At 40.3% G+C, this 21,287-nt stretch overlaps 1 protein-coding gene across 1 annotated transcript; it reads right to left on the bottom strand.

Moving 5' to 3' along the window:
- Positions 1-5,148: 5,148 nt before the first annotated feature.
- On the bottom strand, positions 5,149-19,861 carry LOC118825081 (prenylcysteine oxidase-like). The gene is made up of 7 exons (XM_036595618.1): positions 19,593-19,861; positions 18,978-19,123; positions 18,115-18,321; positions 11,798-11,969; positions 11,279-11,490; positions 9,649-9,801; positions 5,149-8,848 (listed from the first exon to the last, which is right to left on the bottom strand). The coding sequence occupies exons 2-7, from the start codon at positions 19,087-19,089 to the stop codon at positions 8,178-8,180; spliced, it is 1,527 nt and encodes a 508-aa protein (XP_036451511.1). The 5' UTR covers positions 19,090-19,123; positions 19,593-19,861; the 3' UTR covers positions 5,149-8,177.
- Positions 19,862-21,287: the final 1,426 nt, after the last annotated feature.

Here is a 21,287-nt window from a genome sequence, read left to right as displayed (position 1 = left end):
AACTTCCTCTGGGTAAATGGGTGTGAATGGGTTCAGACACAAAGATAAGCCAATTATAGATGTCTTTTTATTTATGCATCAGTGTACAAACAATGCATTAATGAGGTATAAAACATTTGAAATGACAACTGAAAACAACAGAAACCGTTTTGGAGTTGACCAGTTTAACCCCACCGGAGAAGCCCCGGGTATTTGTACCAGTTTAAGTGACGTAACGAAGCTTCGTTGGCGGTTATCACGTGACTCCTTCGTTTAAAGAGAGGCACCGAATCGGTGTATCAGTGCAATTCTCAGCACGAAGTGTCGACACTGCGTCGATGCTCCGGTATCGAGCGTAACATCTCTATGGTGCGGAGCTCAGGGGCTCAGCCACAGAACTTGTAGGGAGGAGACCATAGATACGCATACCTAGATGCAGCGTTGCCTGTTGCTCTCAATCGAAGGCGATACGTCTGCGCGTCCGCCATGTTGGAGCGGTCAAGATGCGCTCGTATTGAGAGATGATGAGTCTCAGAATTAAATAGGCTACAACCTCCTTATTACTCAACCGATTTTCAGCAAATTTGTTTTGTTATAATCCTCAGACATATATTAATCTAGGCTGCACGGACTGCTCTTGGTAGCTTTTATTTCTTTAATAACTCATCGTGCTAATTGGCCGTCCTGGCCAGCATAAAGTATACCGTCTGCACCGGACGTTAAAAACGCGCGAGGTCCGGTAGAAACACAATCAGCAAATCCATCAATGTGTGAATCACTTCTACTTTTAATACACATAAAAATAAAATAAACCCCCCAAAACACAATAAGAAGGACGAAGCTAAAGTTGGCTTCCTATCATTCAGCTTCTTCTTCAAGAGCAGTCACTTTCTGGTGCCTGAAGCCGCACCATTTAAGGTGGAACCAGAAAATTCAAACAAGAAGCTGGCTGATGCACCATTTAAGGTGGAACGGGGAAATTCAAACATGATGCTGGCTGATGCATCATTTAAGGTGGAAATTCGAACAAGAAGCTAACTTCAGCTTTGTTTAAGGTGCTAATGTTATGAATACACGGTTTTAAGGAATGCTATAATTTACCTAGCTACAAAGCAATGACCATCATTGTAAAAAAATAACTACTACATGAAGTTAAGATCCCCTGAATAGACTATCAAATTAAATAAGCATAATATAAAGCCAGAGGAAAAACAATCACATCAGCAGGTTCTCTGTGCCTCCCCAATCACACAAACAATACACATCTCACAAACATGAGCGTGGATCGCTGCGTTCCCTCCGTTATATAATCCTATCCCACTTTCTGAGAGCCATATTCTTGAAATAGTATAATTTTGGACAGGATCTTGCTTAAACTACCGCTCTGGAATGGTAATGCAGTCCTGCAGCAATGTTGACCGCCCTAAAATGGCGGCGCCGTTGACGTGCCTGGCTGGACCCAACGCGGCATCTAGGTATGTATATCTATGGAGGACTCTGTAATGTCTTCCGGGTTTGCTTGATTTTTACAATTTGCACTTACTGCTGAAGCTCCACCTAGTGTTCAGACAAAACAATCACACCTCATTCTGTGATTTTATCAACCTACACGATCAAATTACAGGTCCTGTGCAATTTAGAAACATACAAATACTTGCAGTGTTAGGTCTTATTGAGATGTGTAACTTGAAAGCAATATCATTTCTTTCTTTTAAATTCAGATAGAAATGATATTTTAGATTGTTTGCAGTTGCATTGTAAGAGTCAATTTAGGCCGATTTAAGCCAAATTTCAAATTTCCTCAGCTGATTAATGCGAATGAACATAGCAAATTTGTGACAATCAGAGCATCACGTTCGTTTACATCACTTAATAATCCGATCACAGCAGAAAATCACATTTTGTCAGTAATCCGATCAACACGTTTACTTGCACTTGAGTAATCAGGTAACAGGAAAACTCGGGTTTACATGAGTCCGACAGTAATCGGATTTCTGCTCTGCAACCAGCCAAAAAACTCACAGAATAAGACGTGACGTAAACATAACGGAAAACTCAAACTTCATGCCAGGGCTTTTTTTAAGCATCGCGCCACTTTACCTGAAAATATGAACATACATCATCTAGAATTTAGTTTCAGTATTTTCTTGTATTTTATTTTTACTGTTTACTTTCTGTAGAGTGATTACCTGAGTCTCGCCACAAGCATTTCAATGCATGAATGTCCTGACATGTTGTGGAAACGACAAATAAACTTGAAACTTGAAGAAGATGAAGAATATTTAAATCCCTTATTTCGGGTTTGGTTTCAGCGGCGCTCCAAGTGTTTTGCTAATTGATTAATGATTTGCAACCAAACCGTGCTTTAAAGGCAATATTTTTAAAACAATCGACAATGACACTTCACCTGTTGTTTTAAAACCACTTAATTGAGCATTGAGCGCACATACACACACTTTCTAACCTGCTTAACCTTTTGGGGCGCCATGGGGGGGTTGGAGCCTATCCCAGCAGTCATTGGGCAGAAGGCAAAACTTTGCAAGCTTCCTCAGATGATGGTTGTGTACGTTGATTACAAAATATGTCTCAATCAGAGAAATATGTATGGATTTACAGGCTCTTATGTAAGAAAAATCCAGGTCTAAGAGATTAATTGATGTCTTACAGGCACTCTTTGCATTAAAGTCAAGACTTCTTAAAATAATAATTTATCTACAGACTCCACAGATTGTTTTTGGCCAAGTTTGAGAAAATTTGATTAAAATCCAGAGACTAGTTTGAAAAGCAAATTTTTCTAACTTTAAACAACTGAAGAAAATCTATGAAGACATTAAAAAGACTTGTACGTGAAAAATGTCTTATTGTAATGCATGATGAGAAGTCATTGTGTGGAAGGCAGGATACACCCTGGACAGGTCACCAGTCCAGCGCATGATTTATTTTCATCCCAGATCAAATTTATAGGACTTCTTGTTTTCGTTGAATAGCGCCACCTCATGGCTGATTGAGATCAAAATTAATAGGCTATTATAGTGTCTACGTGAACACATCATTCAGTTTTCATGATGACTGTCCAAAGCTAAGCCCTTCAAATGCTTGTTGAGAACTTACTGGCCAACAGTGACCACATTTGGGAATGCGTTGCCCTTAACACCTCATTTAGGAAGTGGCCCAAAGATGCAACATGCTAAGTTTCAGCTGTCAGCAAAGCTGTTGTGGAGAAACAGATTTTTACAACACACCGTATTCATTACGACTGCCTTTTACCTTCCACACATAGTATAAATGTACCAAGGCTGTAGTCTAGGGTAATGAGGTAGCAACATAAAACAAATAGACCGGCACACCGATTTAGTGCTCAAGTCAACAGTTTGTATTATTAGTCAGTGCAAATAGTCACAGGGTTTAGACTTCAGGGTGAGCCTATATCAAAATAACAAACAGAAACCTCTAAAGCCCCCCTCCCCAGGAAACTACCTTCCCTAAAAAGAAAATGCGAAAAACAATAAAAGATAGCGGGTGCCAGCCTACCTCCCTCAACAGGTAAAAGAAAAGAATACATCCAACATAAACGGCACTCACCCCTACATAACTGTGACTAGTAAGTTATAGCAGTTGTTAAACAAGCTATATGGTACAAGTATCAAACAGCAGAAGAAGCTAAACACTGAGTCAAATCACTAGTACAAATATCAAGTCTAGTTAATACTTCTAACTGTTCTGTAACTCCAAAAGCTCAGAACACAAGGCAAACGACAAACACTAAAAGAGCAGCATAACCACAGCATTTCCCAGAGACCACCATGGACCGCCTGGTGAAACAGCGAGCCGAACTGCATCTCATCACTGTCCTTTTCAAGGGCAAATCCAAAGAACTTGTAGAGAGGAGAATTACCACTCTGTGTGGGTTCTCAAACGCTAAAGGAGATCCAAGTGAGTCCAAAATGAATGGGTTAATATGGAGCATTTGAGCAAAATCATAGTTTATAAGTGCTTAAAATTTTTTATTATAAAAGAATACAATCGGCAACAAATCAGCACTCAGTAGCAGCAAACAGGAAACATACAGGTAAGTTTTCTTTTCTTTTTTAATAAAATACATCCTTCTACTTTCTTAAAATTAAAGGAAATTCCTGGGCAAGTGATTACAAACTATTTTAACTTTCCGTTTTTTAGCCTTTTAGCTCCATTTTCTCCCATTTATTGAGGATTCGCTCCCTGGTGCCCTCTGGTGTTTTGCAGTCCTGTTTTTGATATCATGGGGGAAATACTAAGTGGCCAGGCTGTTCATAAACTGGCTCTGGCCGAATCTTCATGCTGCTATATGTTGTAATTAGCTGGCAAGATCAGCGGACATCGGTATCTTTACCTAGGAAACAGAGAGAGAAAGGAAAAACACAAAAGAGCAGCACAAGGCAGCAACAAGAAAACAGAGTAAAACAGCAGAGGGCAGCAACGGAAAAACAGAAAAGACCAGCAAGAGGCAGCAACAGAAACGTCTTGGATGTAACATATAGAATATTCTATTTGTTCTAAATCATATTTGTTATAACACTCTTAAGTTTGATGAGAATTGGCCAAAGCATTACCGCTCAGTGGCCGTTTCTGGCAATTACGCTAAACCTCAAAGGGCTTAACTGCCTCCTGGTGACCAAATTGTCCACAAATGTCCAATTTTTAAAAATAAATATATTGACCCATATTGTCTGGATGTTTAAAAAGACAAGACTACTAGAAAAATGCAGGTGTCATATATTTTGCAAAATATCTCAAACATTTCCAGGGTGGAGTTTTATAGTTTCCGTGAGGTGTTTATTTGGAATAAACCAAGGATTTTGTAGCAGCAAGAATTTTGACAGTAGGCCTCACGGTTCAAGAGATATGGATATAGGCTAAAACATAAACTGTTGCTCTATAGCGCCATCAACAGTCCGGTCTGTGTCTCTTTTCTTGTCTGCTTCCCTCCAACGTCATCCAGGCTTGATGACAAGAAAGTCATCCAGAAGACTTTCTTGTCATCAAGCCTGGATGATGTGTAAAAAAACATCACAATGATCAGAATAAAGAATAATAGCCATGGAGGAGCTAAAGAGATGTGTGTACAAATATCACCATGTATCTGTAATATTTGTATACATGCAGGTAAGAATATCCACACATATACAGGTCTGTAGAGGATGTGTTAATTTATTTTGTCTTAGAAAATTAAGAAAGTATGCAACTTTTGCATACAACTTTGAGTTTATGTGCAAATTTCAAATTATACCTCAGATCAAACAGACAATTCAGTTTGCATAAATCATCCCCCTAATAAAACTCTTTTCACAGTAAAGGGAAAAGCAAAGAAAACAAAGTGCAGCAGGTCTGTTTTACTCTTTCAGGGCTGATTACACAATTGTTTTTGATCAATTTTAAAACAACTTTGTAGGGCAAAACCTTTAGAATTGGTAAAAAAAAAAATCAAGAAAGAAAGTGCATCTACAATATAAAGTGCTAGCAAATGTGAATATTGCAGTGCTTTCTCAGTGGATATACCTCTTAGCCTTCAGTAAATGTTACAGAGCAGCATTTCTGACGGCAGAAAAAGGGAAAAAGATCGTTAGTGCTGCTGCGGACAAAACTATTTTGAAGAGTCTGAGTAAGGTAAGCCAATACAGCTGCTTCTTAAAGGAGCACTTTACAGGCAAAAAAAAAGGATCACAATGCTAAAGCTGCTAATTCTGAATGAAAGTTAACTTGAATTGTTTGGCAGCAAATGAAACTGACAGTTTTTCACTCACATCAGCCCTGACCTGTTTGGTGCCCAAATTTTGCTTCTTTAGTTGTGCACTGGAGCTCACACTAGAAGTCAATAGCCCAACCAAAATACTGTAACCTAAACCACACTGACAAGTCTGTACAACCTTAATGAAGATCTGGACGCAGTTTGAGTGGACTGAGAGAAGTTTAAATCACACGATCACAAAAGAGATTTGGGTAACTACTGACATCTAGTGCTCGCTAGCAATATTAGCCTTGTAGCTCCAGCGCTAAACTAAGGAAGAAAAATCAGGACACCAAACGTCTCAGCTGACAGACGACATCTGGGGCAAGTGGAAAATGTAAACTTGATATATTGCCAAAAGTGTTCCTTTAACAATCAATTACGCTAATTAAGGGTTTTTGGCCTTCATCCACAGAACTCCTGTTTAATCTATAGGTAGCGATCTCTAAAGCGCAAGGAAGCTCAAATAATTAAGCAATTTTTGAAATGTTGTGTGATCCTTTTCTCTGCTCCTTCACATATTATTCACGTAATACTTTCAGTATTTTTAATATTTTCAAGCTTCTTTCATATGAGCCGTGGCCTGAGTACCTGTGAAACAGTCAAGCAGTAGATCTCACAAAGCTTTTTAGCACCTCTTTCTATTTAGTATCATCCACTCAAAAATTAGCACTACTTCCACTTCTTTTGCCTAGAAGCCAAATCAGGAAAACATGTTCACATAAGCACGACTCAAAATAGAAGGCACAGCAATAGACTGATTCACTCAAAGAGGCACTGAATTTGACCATCTTCTACATCTCTTTTCAGAAGAACTTCTCCTGCCGTACCCCTGAGGTCCAGGAGGACCACAGCTTTGCAGAAATGTCAGTCACCTTGTATTTCACTGTCCATCTTATGAGCTCCACCTACGTTGCAGGTCTGCAGTACAGCTGTACAGTTATAAACTGCACTGCTACTACTGAGAGCATCAGTGGCTGCATGTTCCATCTCCTCGCTTGTACCTCTTACTACTTAGTTACATCTTGTTTTGAAGGAACTCTGTTGATTTGTCTATAGTTTTCTTGTGAGCACTGACCAGCGTAGTCTGCCAGTGCTTACATTACCAATGTTACTGATCTTACCGGCATCAGTGCTGTGCTTTACTTGTAAAGCATACTTTAGACTTGATGCACTTCAGTAATAAGCAAATTCATGGCAGGGTAGCACATGGAAATAACTTTAATCAAGAGAGGCATCAATGACAGCTGCCCTTTCAATTGTGTATTAGAACAAGAGGACTACAGACTCAGTCTGTACGGCTGCAGGAACGGCTGCAGCTGGACTTCAGGCTGGAACTACAGATGGCTTGAATGTTCCAATTAGGAAACTGCATTAACTGTGTTAAATAATCCTGTTAACTGTGACAGCTCTAAAAATAATGCGCTTTATTAACACCAGCTACTCCTACTTTACTTCACAGACCCCCATTATAGCATGATATGTGAGGGCACTACAACCAATACAAACTTATGGAAAACAAATGCGCTGGCAAACATGAAAATATCTCACTTAAAAGCTACTACATGCTTCAAAGAAAACTATTAAACAACTTTTAAACACACAATGCTGTTAAACTTTCTTCAATCCAGTGAATGGTCTCACTCCAAAAGGTTCCGGACTGATAAAACTTGCTGCATGGAAGTGCGTACACACATGGACATGAGGCTAGCCAATCAGAATATAGTGATACAACACAATACAACTGATAGTTGTGGCCGGCTTAATGTGTAATTGACTTCTGAAGTCATGCATCATTCTGTAACTGGTGTCGTGTCATTCTCTAGTCATACTAGGAACTGAAAGAGATTCTCAAAATTCAGTGCCAAACAAGAAAGATTCCAAACCTATGTTCATTTTTCCACCAAACGTCACTGGATCCTTTAAAATATGAGGCTTGTTAAGGTGTTACGGAGACGAAAGATGAACATTGCTTCATTCATGCTGATAGCAAGCTGCCACTACTGATGTTGCACGAAAGTCTACTTTTAACTTTCAACACTGTAACTGTAACACTTGTCTATCAACACCAGCTGCTCCTACTTTACTCTGCTACTACCAAAGCACCATCACTATAACTGGATAAAACCTGCTGGTTTGTTTGGGGTATTTTTGTGCTCTCGGTGTCTTATGATGTCAGTTCAGTGTGCAGCAGTGTTAGTTTGAACGTAGCAAATTTCATTTTTCAGCTTCTTAACAGCCTCGTAATTTAGAGGATCCAGTGACGTTCAGTGAAAAAAATGAGTGTAGAGTGATAAAGTGGCCTTTTCCTTTAGCACTCTAATGAAGAATTTGTTAATAATCTGTTGAGTTGAATTAGGTGAGTTAAATGAAGATGAGTGTTAAACTCAGCACTGCTGTGGCACTCCAGGACTGGACTCTACTCCCCCCTCCTTTATAGCTCTTCATGGAGGCGGGTGTGCAGGTCCTCCTGGTCAATTTTGTCTGTCTGGTTGTGATAGCGGTGGTAGGCGAGCAGTGCCACGTTGCGGGCTGAGACGGCACTAAATTCCATGCAGCTGGCAGCCCATTCGATGGCATTGAGATAGTATAAACGGTCGTGGAGGATAAACGGTGGCATGGGGTGCGGTGAAGAGCTGTATGAGGGGTAAGCCAGCCAGCGCTTCTCCCACACCCCCTCCCACGACACGAAGATCTCCCGCAGCTGTTCCTCAGACAGCGGCTCCTGGGAAAAAAACTTCCAAACTTTGCTCTCGCTGGCTGGGGGCCGATGATAATCCAGGGGAAGGTGGGTTGGGTCCACCGAGGACAGGCTATTAAAAGCCAGCGCCTCATTATCTGTGGTAAAAATGTCAGAGACATCAAAGTCGGCTGGATTCTGACTGGTCCCCAGATATGACATGTTGACCTGACCCAGGACCAGCGTGGTCACAAGGTGGTGGAAGCGGCCAGGAAAGTGAGATGGGATTGGAGGTGAGAAGCCCGAGAAGCTGATGTCAGAGAGGCCTTCGTGAAGGGGCATGGCCACGATCACAATGTCATAAATTGAGTGGGCGGGGCCAGAGTCACCAACATAGTTCACCTCGTAAAAGCTTGATTCAGTGCCTGATTGGTGGGGAGAGTGAGAGGTTATAAAAATACTCTGTGGTTATATTTAGGTACATTAGACTGATTTCTTGCATTTCAGATTCTTAGCATAGCTATGGCAACGTAAACAACCCCAGCAAGTGGTAGCTTATTTTCAGGGGGGTTTTTTCACTTTTTTCATATATTTTTTTTTAACTATGAGGAGGCCTTAACATGGAGCAGTCATGCCATTAGAGATCAATCGATAGTCAGTCCTCCAAGTAAACAACAAATAAAGAAAAATCATGATATTCTATAGTCTCTTCCAGGTTAGGGTAACACTTTACTTAAAGCCTTCTACATAATATTAACAGATGCTATATGCTGATATTAATTCCCAGGAGAGGTTTTTCTGTCATGTAACAGCATTACCATTAGTGGTAATCGTCATGACATATGTCATGATGTTTGATGTTATACCAGCTGACTACACAAAAAAAGAGCAGAATGTGACAAAAATATGACAATAAACATTATGGCAACTGTCATGACAATAACCAGTAATGCTATAACCAGCAAACACGACACTATTATATTACTGAAAAATTCTGTCACATGACATGTGACAATGACTTGTTTCTGTTATGTCAGTGTAATGTAACAGGGTTCATGTAAAGTGTTTCCTTGGTTAGTGCACCCCTCATTTGATAGCTGATGTATCCAGCTGATTAGACTTTCAGGGGCAGGTGAACTCCAGGCTCTTGGCTCTAACAAATATCGATCAGCCATAGCCTGAACTAACTCTGATGTTTCGCACAGCCAATAAAGAAATGCTTTACCGCTTTTGGACGGCTTCATCTTCAGAGAAATATCCGTGACCTGGGCCTGGATGTGTTCAGCCTTGCTGTGGGACAGAAGTTCAGAGCAAACCCGCTTATTTCCTCCATCCACTGCCCACTGGCCAGAGTCAGCACAGGCCAGGGACACGGCACCTGCAGAGAGACAAAATCAGTTCTGTTTTATGGAAATATATATTTTTTACAATTAATATGTACATTTACACATATGACATGCATGTTTACATGTCTACATGCAAGAAATTTCACTACAATATTTTTGGTTTAATTTCAAGTGGCTTAAGGCAGGTTTCCCAGATTTTGATTTAGCTCAAACCTAGACTAAAAAGGTTTTTATAAAATGATAATTACCATTATTGTTATGATTTAGTCCAAGTTAAGGCTTAATCCATGTCCAGGCAACCAACCATTAAAGAATTAAGCAATAAGATGCTGCATGCACAGTTCCACCCTGAAGATGGTGCTAGTGTCCTTAATAATTACAAGCCATTAGATACAAACCTTCTTTTAGGCAAATCGGTAAAGCTGGCTGTAAGCGAAAGTACTTACTTGAACATGCATATCTATTCTAAATAACACTAGAATTTATGAATGTGTGCAGAAATAAAGAATTAAAGAATAGTGAGACTATAAACATACATCATTCTGCAATATTTGAGAAATTGTATGACATTTGTTTTGTGTAGGAGCACTTTGTAGTTCTACAATTAAACACCTCAGTGTCACTGGTGGACTGAGAATAGTCCACCAACCAAAAGTATCCAGCCTACAGTGGGCAGTGTCCCATGACCACTGATGAAGAACTAGAGGATGACCAGCACGAACTGTGCAGCAGCAGATGAGCGTTCAGAGCGTTTCTGAACTTACATCGACAAGGTGGACTGACAAGGTAGGAGTGTCTAATAGAGTGGACAGTGAGTGGACACAGTGTTTAAAAACTCCAGCAGCACTGCTGTGTCTGATCCACTCACACCAGCACAACACACACTAACACACCACCACCACATCAGTGTTACCGCAGTGCTGAGAATGATCCACCACCCAAATAGTACCTGCTCTGTGGGGGTCCTGACCATTGAAGAACAGGGAGAAGGGAGCTAACAAAGTATGCAGAGAAACACATGGACTATAGTCTGTAACTGCAAAACTGCAAAGTGCTCTTATATGGTAAAATGGACAACGAGTGTAGATGCAAGGACGTGCACTTAATGAAGTGGCCAATCGATCTAATTGAGTATAAGTCCAAGCATTCAACTTCAGTACTCAGTAGTAAAGTACAAATCTTCCAAAATAATTCCTAAGTACATTAACCAAATACAATCACAGAAGCATTTTCCACTCCTGCTCGTGTCTGTCTCAGCTTTCACCTAAGTTCTTAAGGACCATTATGCTGTTCTGGACTCTAGGCTACAGATAATTCTGGCTGAATGTAGCTAATAATCCTGGCTAATTCTGAAATGTACTAAAATACTAAAATCAAACTGAATCGTGGGAAAATGTTACATTTTATGATGCATCTAGTCATTTCCTAAAGAACTGTAATTGAACCAAATCGCTGTGAGGTCAGAGATTAACACCCCTATTAAGCAGGGTATCGCACCGTGAAACTTACCCACAAGAGCGGTGAGGTCAGCAGTCTGACCGAAAGCAAAGCGTGAGAGCGGAGTCACAAAGTTGTCAATGAAGACCTGAGAGAAGCCATCAGCCAGCATGACCTCCTTCAGTGTCTGATTGAGCAGGGTCAGGAAGCTGTCTCCACCTAAGCCATGCAGGAGCTGCTCCATGCTGGAGAAGGAGTAACCAGACTGCTGGTACTGATAAATCCTGTCAGAAGGAGAAGACTCAGTTTATTTAATGGGTAAGGGTGGGCACCTCAAACTGTCAGTGTGTTTTGTGTGGTGGTATTAGTGTAAAAGGATCGAGCTTTCAAAGCTTTTTTGTGGAATAAATGAGAAGGGTTATAAAGTTGAATCATCTTTGGATTGTGACTCAACAATAAAGTTGCAATGTGGCTCCTAAATGAAGACAAGTTGTAAACTGCTGCTACATACATTCTCTGTATTTAGTACAGGTGCATATGACCTTCTTATCATGTAACTGATGACCAGAACTGAACTGCTGTAGGACTCACCTCATAAACTTACTTAGAATGCTCTCCAACCACTTAGGCATGCTAATGGAGTTTAAGCCGTAGCGCCACAGCTTGCGCAGGAAGTTCACGATGAACCAGTCGCTTTCATCAAAGGTCAGCGCCTTCCCGTCGAATACAGCAATCTTAGTAGGGACATCATGGGTGGACAAGCCTGATGAAGAGGGCGAGAATCTGAATATTTACTGTATCAACAGAGTCATATCAAAATCTCCCAACTCTTGGGTTTGTTTATTAAGTCATTTTATTTTTGCAATTTTAACAGTGTATTCTAGTTTTATTGATTTTTACTATTAAATTTTCTATCATGATTATTATTATTATTTTTTTTTAACATTTGATACGTTTTTACAATGTTAGTTTTTCAATCTCTGGTTTCTGTATTGGCTCACTTACACTGTAAATGAGCATCACCCTCAATGTACAACCAGTTTAAATAAAGGTTGACTGATTCTTTTTTTATTCTAAATGTTGGCTGCTAATTACAATATGTGAACATTTCATGATGAGAACATTTTGGTGAGAAGCGCAGGGCGGGTGTGGGGTTACTCACGAGAATTAAAATCGCAGAGAGGAAAACTTTTGACTGTTGTGTGCGCTTATGCACCAAACAACAGGTCGGAGTATTTGGCCTTCTTAGAGCGAGTGGGCAGGGATCTGGAAAGGGCCCCACCTACAGACTCCATAGTCTTGCTGGTGAGACTTCAATGCTCATGCTGCCAGTGACTGGGAGACCTAGAGAGGTGTGACTGGGAAGAATGGCCTGCCCGATCTAAACTAGAATGGTGAATTGTTATTGGACTTCTGAGCTAGGCATGGATTGTCTATAATGAACAGCAAGTTCGAACACAAGGATGTTCATAAGTGTACATGGTACCGGAGCTTCTTTGGGTCAAAGGTCAATGATCGACTTTGTTGTCATTTCATCTGACTTGGGACCATATGTTCTGGACACTTGGGTGAAGAGAGGTGCTGAGCTGTCAACTGATCACCACCCAGTGGTGAGTTGGATCAGATGGCAGGGAAGACTGATGGTCAGACCCAGTAGGCCCAAGCAAATAGTGAGGGTGTGCTGGGAACGACTGTCAGAGGCCCCTGTTCGGAATAATTTTAACTCCCACCTCCAGGAGAGCTTTTCTCATGTTCCGGAGGACATGGAGTCTGAATGGACCCTGTTCAAAACCTCCATTGTGGAAGCTGCCAGGCGTAGCTGTGGCCAAAAGCTTGTTGGTGCCTGTCAGGGCGGTAACCCAAGAACCCCCTGGTGGACACCGGTGGTGAGGGAGGCCGTCAAGCTGAAGAAAGAGGCCTTCAGGGACTGGATGGCCCGGAGGACTCCTGACTCAGCAGATAGGTATCAACAGGCAAAAAGAAGGCAGTGGCAACGGTGGCGGAAGCAAAATCCAGGGCATGGGAGGAGTTCAGACTTTCGGTTGGCCACAAGGAGGTTTTGGACAACTGTCCGGCGACTCAGGAATGGTCAGGGTGGCTTTGCCCAAGCTGTATTTGGCGGGGGTGGAGAAACTCTGACTTCAAATGAGGATATTGTCGGTCAGTAAAAGGAGCACTCTTTTCGGTGAGAGGCACAGGGTGGGTGTGGGGATACTCACGAGAATTAAAATTGCAAGAGACGTGCCTCCCTCATGGGAGTCAGGGCCAGAGGCTTCTGGTGTGTCAGGCTCCATTTCTCTGCCGGAGGTCACTGAGGTAGTTGGCAACCCCTCAGTGGCGAGGCACCAGGGGTGGATGAGATTCACCCAGAAGTGCTCAAGGCTCTGGATGTTGTGGGGCTGTTGTGGCTGACATGCCTCTGCACTTTTGCATGGACCTCGGGAACAGTACCCTTGGACTGGCAGACCGGGGTGGTGGTCCTTCCTGGCTGTGGAACAATGGACCGGCTTTTCAACCTCTCACAGATTGTTGAGGGGACATGGGAGTTTGCCAACCCAATCTACATGGGCTGGATCACATGGATGCCTCCAGTGCTCACTGTAGCGGTTTGCAGCTGAGTGTGAAGCGGTTGGTATGCAGATCAACACCTCCAAGTCTGAGTCCATGCTCCTAGCCCAGAAAAGGATGGCATGCCCACTCCAGGTAAGGGGAAGAGACCTGCCCCAGGTGGAGGAGTTTAAGTATCTCGGGGTCTTGTTCACGAGTGATGGGAAGAGGGATCATGAGATCGGCGGCAGCAGTAATGCGGTCACTGTACCGGACTGTAGTGGTGAAGAGGGAGCTGAGCCATAAGGCAAAGCTCTCTGTTTACCAGTTGGTCTACATCCCGACCCTCACCTATGGTCCTGAGCTGTGGGTAATGACCGAAAGAATGAGATTGCGAATACAAGCGGCGGAAATGAGCTTTCTTCGCAGGGTGGCAGGCTACACTCTACTTGATACGGTGATGAGCTTGGTCATCCGGGAGGAGCTCGGAGTAGAGCCGCTACTCCTCCGCATTCAGAGGAGGCAGTTGAGGTGGTTCGAGCATCTGTTCCGGATGCCCTCTGGATGCCTCCCGGTGAGGGTGTACCAGGCACGGCCTACTGGGACCCGCTGGAGGGATTATATCTCCAAGTTGGCCTGGGAGCGGCTTGGGGTCCCCCAGAATGAGCTGGAGGAAGTTGCAGGGGACAGGGTTATCTGGGATTCTCTGCTCTCCCAACTGCTACTGCGACCCTATCTGGATTAAGCAGTTAATGATGATGAATGAATGAACGAATGAATGTTTTTTTTTATGCCATTTAAACAAAAGCTGCCATTTACACTTTGTAAACATTTCACGATGAATCGACCGATAAAAATAATATAAATTGACTTAGTTGATCCATTTGTGTGCCACCAAAACAGCTCCAACCCACAGATGCCTTGACAAGACCTCTGAAGGTGCCCAGTGGTACCTGGGACCAAGATATGGACTGCAAGTTGCGAACAGGAGCCGACACTGCTCGGACCTGTTATCCCAGCACATTCTACAGATGCTCGATCGGATTGAGATCTGAGGAAGGTCAGAGCAATACCATGAACTCTTGAACAATGTGCATAGTGTGGCAGGGCACATTAACTTGCTGAATGAGGAATAGGCCTTAAAGAGGTGAACCTGGTCCTAAATGATGTTTAGGCAGGTGGCATGTGTCAAATTGCCGTCCACATGAATGCTGGACCCAGGGCTTCCCAGGATTACACTGCCAGAGCATCAGATTCCCTCCACCTGATTTTCCATTTTTCCACAGTGGGTACTGGTGCCACCATGTAAACGGTGCACACATACCTCTCTGTCCATGTGATATAAATAAATACAGGACTCATCCGATCAGGCGACCCTGCTCCAAAGTCCAGTTCAAACACTCATGCTCAATTTAGGTACTTTTGGCAGTGCACAGTGGTTGCTTGGGCACTCCGACAGGTCTGTGGCTACACAGTCACATATGCAGCAGCACATTCCTCTCATAAACGTCATTAAACATTTCTGTGATCTGTGCCACAGCAGCCCTTCTGTTGGTTCTGACTAGCCAGTCGCCAGTTCCTTCTCAGGTCACTGTTGGTAGGTACTCACCACTGCTGACCTGGAGCACCCCACAAACCTTGCGATGTCAGAGATGCGTGTCAGATAACAATTTGGCTCTTGTCAAAGTCGCTCAGGTCTTCAAGCCTGCCAATTTCTCCCCCAACCCACATAAGGACTATGAGAACCAACTGTTTGCTTCCTGTCTCGTGTATCCCAGACCTTAACATGCGACATTATGACCAACATCAGTAAAATTGTTACATTAACATACACAATAATTAGTGATAAAACTGAAATTCATGACACTATCTTTTATATATAATGTGGCATTTTATGTAAGGTTTCACATTAATGCAGCAATGCTGAAGATGCCTCAAAGGTGATAATAACCATGTTGAGAAAGAGAACTGAGAAAACTGGAAGACTAGTTTATCTTTAAACAGCTTGCTAAATAAAATAAAATACTAAAAGTTGTAAAAGTATGAAAATACAATACTTCATGCTTTCCCAGTCACAGCAACACGCTGGAGTACAGAAACAAGCACACAATGAGCTCCAGAAGTGTTTAAACAGAGTGTTTCTGACATCAAAACTGAGTTTTATTAAACTGAGTTTTATTAATGTGTTTCCCAAAGCACTACTCTGGATTATGGTGATGTGATATTAATATGTGTATATATATGCATCTTCAACTACTTTTAAATCTTCAGACTCTGTACTCCACTCTGCTTTAAGATTCATTACTGATGACCCTGCAGTACCGTCACTGTACACTGTATGAAAAGGTTGGCTGGTCATCTCTGACTGTGCGCCAGGAGACACATCGCTGGTGTCACATGAACATTTTAAACCTTTAGTCTGTAACCACATCCACTCAGCCTGAAACTGTTTAATTTGATTTTAGTTCAATTTTAACTTTTGTTTAAATTAAATTGTTTTGTTATGTTTTGGTTATTGTTTTACATTTATTATTCTATTTGTTTTTTTTCTTACCAACTTTTACTTTTTGTTATTGGTGAGTTATTGTTTGACAACTTCTAATATTTCATTTATTTTATTATCTATGTTTTTTATTATTTTATACCTATTTGATCTGTTATATATTAAATCATTTTATTTTTGCAGTTTTAATGGTGTATTCTGGTTTTGATTTGTACTATTAAAATTACTATCATGATTGTTATTATTAGTATTTTCTTTAGCATTTGATGTGTTTTTACAATGTAAGTTTTTCAATCCCTGGTTTCTGTATTGGCTCAGTTACACTGTAAATAAGCATCACCCTCAATGTACTACCAGTTTAAATAAAGGTTAAGTGATTCTTTTTTTATTCTAAATGATAGCTGCTAATTACAGTGTGTGAACATTTCAGGATGAGTGGGCCAACAGAAATGGTCCAAAATTACATGTAATCTAGTTGCATTAATGTAATTTAAACTTCTGAAAGTTTTTCTTCTCCTATAAAAGTTACTTTGCGGTTACCTTATCGCTGTGGCTTTGTGCTCTCACACTTATGACAGAATGACTACAGGGATGCAGACCATCAGGTGACTGACAATCAGAAATTAATTATTCAATAATTAAAGGGGAATAAGAACTTGTGAACTCAGCAAGTAGCAAATAATATAGTATCTATAGATAATATCAGAACAATTCTTTCAATTCGAGTCTTCTATTTAGTTAGTATTAGAATAATTATTTCAGTTTAAATTGACTATGTAGTAAATTTTTGTGAAATTCCTTTAAATGGAACCTAATATATAGTTAATTTTACAACAATTCTTTCATTTCAAATCTACTATGGAGTAAAATACTGACTGCAGAAAGAAATCTACAAGCCTTTTTTCTTCTTAAAAAGGATAAACGATCTGTTTGTCTTGTAGTCAAAGCAGGCACGGCTCAGGTTGCAGATGAAACTGGAAAAGGCAGGATTAGAAATACTGGTCTGGTAGAGCATCGCTAAGAAAAAGAGAACCAGTAAGTGTTCAGTTGCTCAGGAAAAAACAAATACTAGAATAAATGCAAATAATATCAACACAATAAGTATGTATGTCAAAATGTTTATATAACTCTTTCCAAACTGCTCCTCAAGGAGCCCCAGAATTATGTGTAGAGATCATTCAATACCTGGTTTGGTTAATTAATGATTCATTAAAACATTACTATGATGTTTTATGTGTAATTTAATCAGTTTAGCCAGTTTACTTTGGATTACGGTGCCTTCTAAAGTTTTGCTCCATCATTTGAAGATTGCAAGTTCAAAGTTGCTAATTGCTACCAATGTGTTATGTTTTCACAGACACAGATAAAACTGCAGGCTTTATATTGAGCACTAAAACATGCAGGAGTGTGTTCTCTGTATCTGACTATATATTAACTTATATTCACCAAGGAAATCCACACAAAATGTTATTTGAGCAGGGGTGCACATGACTGTACATCAAGCTCTGCCATCAGGCTCTTTTCTATAACTATGTTTTATCAGCTGTCTGTAAAGCACTTTGAGCTGCCACCGGCATGAAAAGTGCTATATAAATAAAATTATTATTATTATTATTATTATTATTATTATTATATTTTAAATACAACTGGCTTCCTCATTCAGTATTATATTTGCCAGTCTAAATACTTTTGGAGCACAAAAATAGTGAATGAACATGCAAAATGTGCTGCGCTGCCTGCTTTGTCTGAGCGGATCATCATTACTTCACGTTAATGCTTACTGTGACACTGTCCAAACATTTCTGCATCTGACTGTAAACTGTGTTGCCTATGAATCGTGTGTTTGTGAAAAACTCACCCAGTTTGTCCACAAAGTGCTTCATATGCAAATTAAGCGGGTGTATGATGGACCCTCCGGTCTCGTAATCGTGTCCCCTGATGTTCTCGGTAGCAAGACGTCCTCCTACAGTTCCTGCTTCATACACGTCAATATGGACGGACGGTCCGAACTCCTGCCTGAGGAAATATGCTGCTGCTGTTCCTCCGATTCCTCCTCCAATGATGGCTAAAAGAGTCACAGCAAAGCCACATTTGTTATTTCAGTCAGACCGTAACCTCGTTACTTCATTTTTCACTTTTTAATTTTATACACCATAATAAAACCACCAGCTGCTCTTTACATTGTGTAAACATGTTATGATGAATCGACCAACAGACATCCAGAATAAAACCCTGAGACCGTTAAGAATGTTTTTCCTTCTCTTAACATTCAGAAGTTTGGAATCATTTTTCATTTTAAGACATTTTGTTACTTATTTAATAACAATACACATTATTTAAATATAACACAATAGATTTAAATATAATAAGCTAAACACTATGAGGTAATTTAAGATGTTTTATTTTCTATATTTCATATTTAGTTTTTGGGAACAAGTTATTAAATAATAAACTGTTATTATTTATTTATAGCATTTTTTGAGAAGTTATCTGCCACAAGATTTGATCAGCACATTTCAAGTTTCAGAATATCACATCCAAGCTTTCCTTCAGTTTGCTACTACCACTTTACACCACTCATCTACAGCACTGTTTCCCAATCTGTGCACTACATTTTGCACTACAGGGTTCCCAGAGTTCCTGCAGGACCAGGATTGGGACCCTCTTGTCCGTGTGATTAGATCAGATGTGCAAAGAGATGAACATCTAACCATGCTTTACCGATTTTCTCAGGCTGCTCTTTCAGCTCGTAGGCTGAGGCAAGACCCCAAAGGCCAACCTGACAAATCCCGAGGAACAGAAGAACTCTGAATGACAGATTTCTCAGAGACATTGTGGACTCTTAGTTCTCCAGAGGTACTGATATTCTAGAAAGAAACAGAGAAATTTAATAAGCAAAGCAAAGCAAATTATATAGTTCAATTACAGGAAAATTACTGTTCAGTTCAGCACAATCTCTCCTGGGAATTACAACACAACTTTTATCTCTACCTGATGGCAGCAGTTCAGTATATACTATATAAATGTCATCTAGACTAATTCCCAACCTGAGATACACACTTAAAAAGATTAATTAGCAAAGGCAATGGTTCTATATAGAACCATGTATTCCAAACAGAACCACGTTCATGCTTAATGGTTCTGTGCAGTGAAATGTTACTTCAAATTGATGGAGAACGTGTTGTATATGGTTCCATACAGAACCTTTCTGAAAATGGCCATCTTTATAGCACCAAAAATGGTTCTGCAATTTGCTTGACATTATAACAACAGCAGAAATCTTTTTGGTGCTATACAGAAGCATTTTCAGTGCGTGTAAAAGGGAGAGAACCTCACCGTTTCCAGAGCTCTGCAGAAGACACCTGCTCTTGTGCTTTAACGGTCAGTGAGGTTAGCATCAGCAGCCAATGTCCTTATGTGAACCTCTGTTTACTCGGCGGACATCTTTGCATCGCTGTCGCGCAGCTCTACAAGACTAGACTCTGAAGGTCAAATTGCCATTTCAAAAACATATTTGAAATCACTGATAAAATCTGATAAACACCTCATAAGTAGTTTGTAGCATTTGGCTCAGAAACGCAAAAACATGGCTTTTTTTCGGGTTGTTCTCCCTACTGCGCTTGCGCAGATCTCCACAATGAGGGAGGCTTTCTTTGATTGTGCCGTCCCCGGCAAGCTGATTAGCTCTTTTCTTAAAAGGCGGGACGCTTGCGGCGTAAGCAGCAAGCTGATTGGCTGTATTTCTTGAAGGGCGGGACTTTCAGCGCAAACACAAGCCGTGTTGAGCGTTACGATCTTGCTCATTAGTATTTCATCCAGTGCCAGTCTCCTCATTTACAACGTCTCTGCTGCAGCTAAGGCTCCTCTCCACCCTGTTTGGAGCAACAGTGTGAAACCAGCAAAAACAAAACCAGCCAAATCATATCCGAATGGCCTCAGCAATGCTTTTATTAAATTAATAGTTTGAGTATAGTGTTTAAAAAAGGCACACAGTGTCATATGATTTATTCTTGGGAAAGTTATTATCATTCTTCTTTTTCTCATAATAATATAACAATAATAATAATAATAATAATAATAATAATAATAAATAATAATAATAATATTTTGCAATTGATGGATGGAATATATGGATCACACAATTACAAATCCAATAATAAACAAATAAATAAGATTATGCAAATTTTATACATAAGTGTCAATGTACTCAAGTGATTCCCCAATTGAACGTATGGAAGATGTCTCTGAAAAGTGTGAAAATGAGAATCACTTTATTATTATTTAGTATTCAAACTGAATTTCTCCTGCCCTCTCTCCCACTTTTCAGGTCCCTGGATGTGGTGGCACCCAGGAACTTGAGTGACTCCACAGTAAAAACCACAGAGCTGTTGATAGTGAGGGGGGGCAGGGAGGGGAGCTGAGCCTGAAGTCCACCACCATCTCTACAGTGTTCTGTTTGTGGAGCAGCAGGTGATTACTGCTGCACCAGGAGATGCACCAGAGTTGTCTGCAGACTTCAGGAAAAAGAAGAAAGTCCAAAGATTTAATTTTAATTGACTATTTTTGTTAATTGATGAAGAACCTCATTAAGCTGCCATTTATTTATTTATTTACTTATTTGTTTGTTTGTTTGTTTATTAATTCCCTGATTTTTTAGAATTATACAATATAAAAATAAAAATATAAAAATTATATAACAAAAAGAAAGAACACTCAATTATTTAATCCTTCAAGTCTCATTTTAACAATTTATGTAATTATATGATACATATAAGTGTACAACAACATACAACAGCCATTACACATTAAAATAAGTCATAATCAGTACATGTTCTTTAATCTCATAAAAAAAATTGTGTAAAATAAGTATGCATTCTTTATATAAACAAAATTCTCCAAATAATTCCAAAATGATAAAACAAATGGACGGCTGTCTTTTCCAAACAACATAATGCATTTTTTGTTTACATGAACTTTCTCTTTCTCTGAACTTATTATTATTATTATTATTGTTACTACTACTACCACAAC

This window comes from Colossoma macropomum, unplaced genomic scaffold (genome assembly GCF_904425465.1).
Source record: "Colossoma macropomum unplaced genomic scaffold, Colossoma_macropomum, whole genome shotgun sequence".
In the NCBI taxonomy this organism is placed as follows: Eukaryota; Metazoa; Chordata; class Actinopteri; order Characiformes; family Serrasalmidae; genus Colossoma; species Colossoma macropomum.
The sequence above is the reverse complement of the archived record's forward strand: the minus strand, read 5'-3'. Positions and strand labels throughout refer to the sequence as shown.

Excerpts from the sequence above, each read along its gene's own strand:
- LOC118825081 (XM_036595618.1), bottom strand. The coding sequence starts at position 19,089 with ATGTCTCTGAGAAATCTGTCATTCAGAGTTCTTCTGTTCCTCGGGATT. Across the intron at positions 11,491-11,797 it reads ATTCTAAGTAAGTTTATGAG|GATTTATCAGTACCAGCAGT; the intron begins GTGAGTCCTACA and ends TCCTTCTGACAG. Across the intron at positions 8,849-9,648 it reads GATGAAGCCGTCCAAAAGCG|GCACTGAATCAAGCTTTTAC; the intron begins GTAAAGCATTTC and ends CCCACCAATCAG.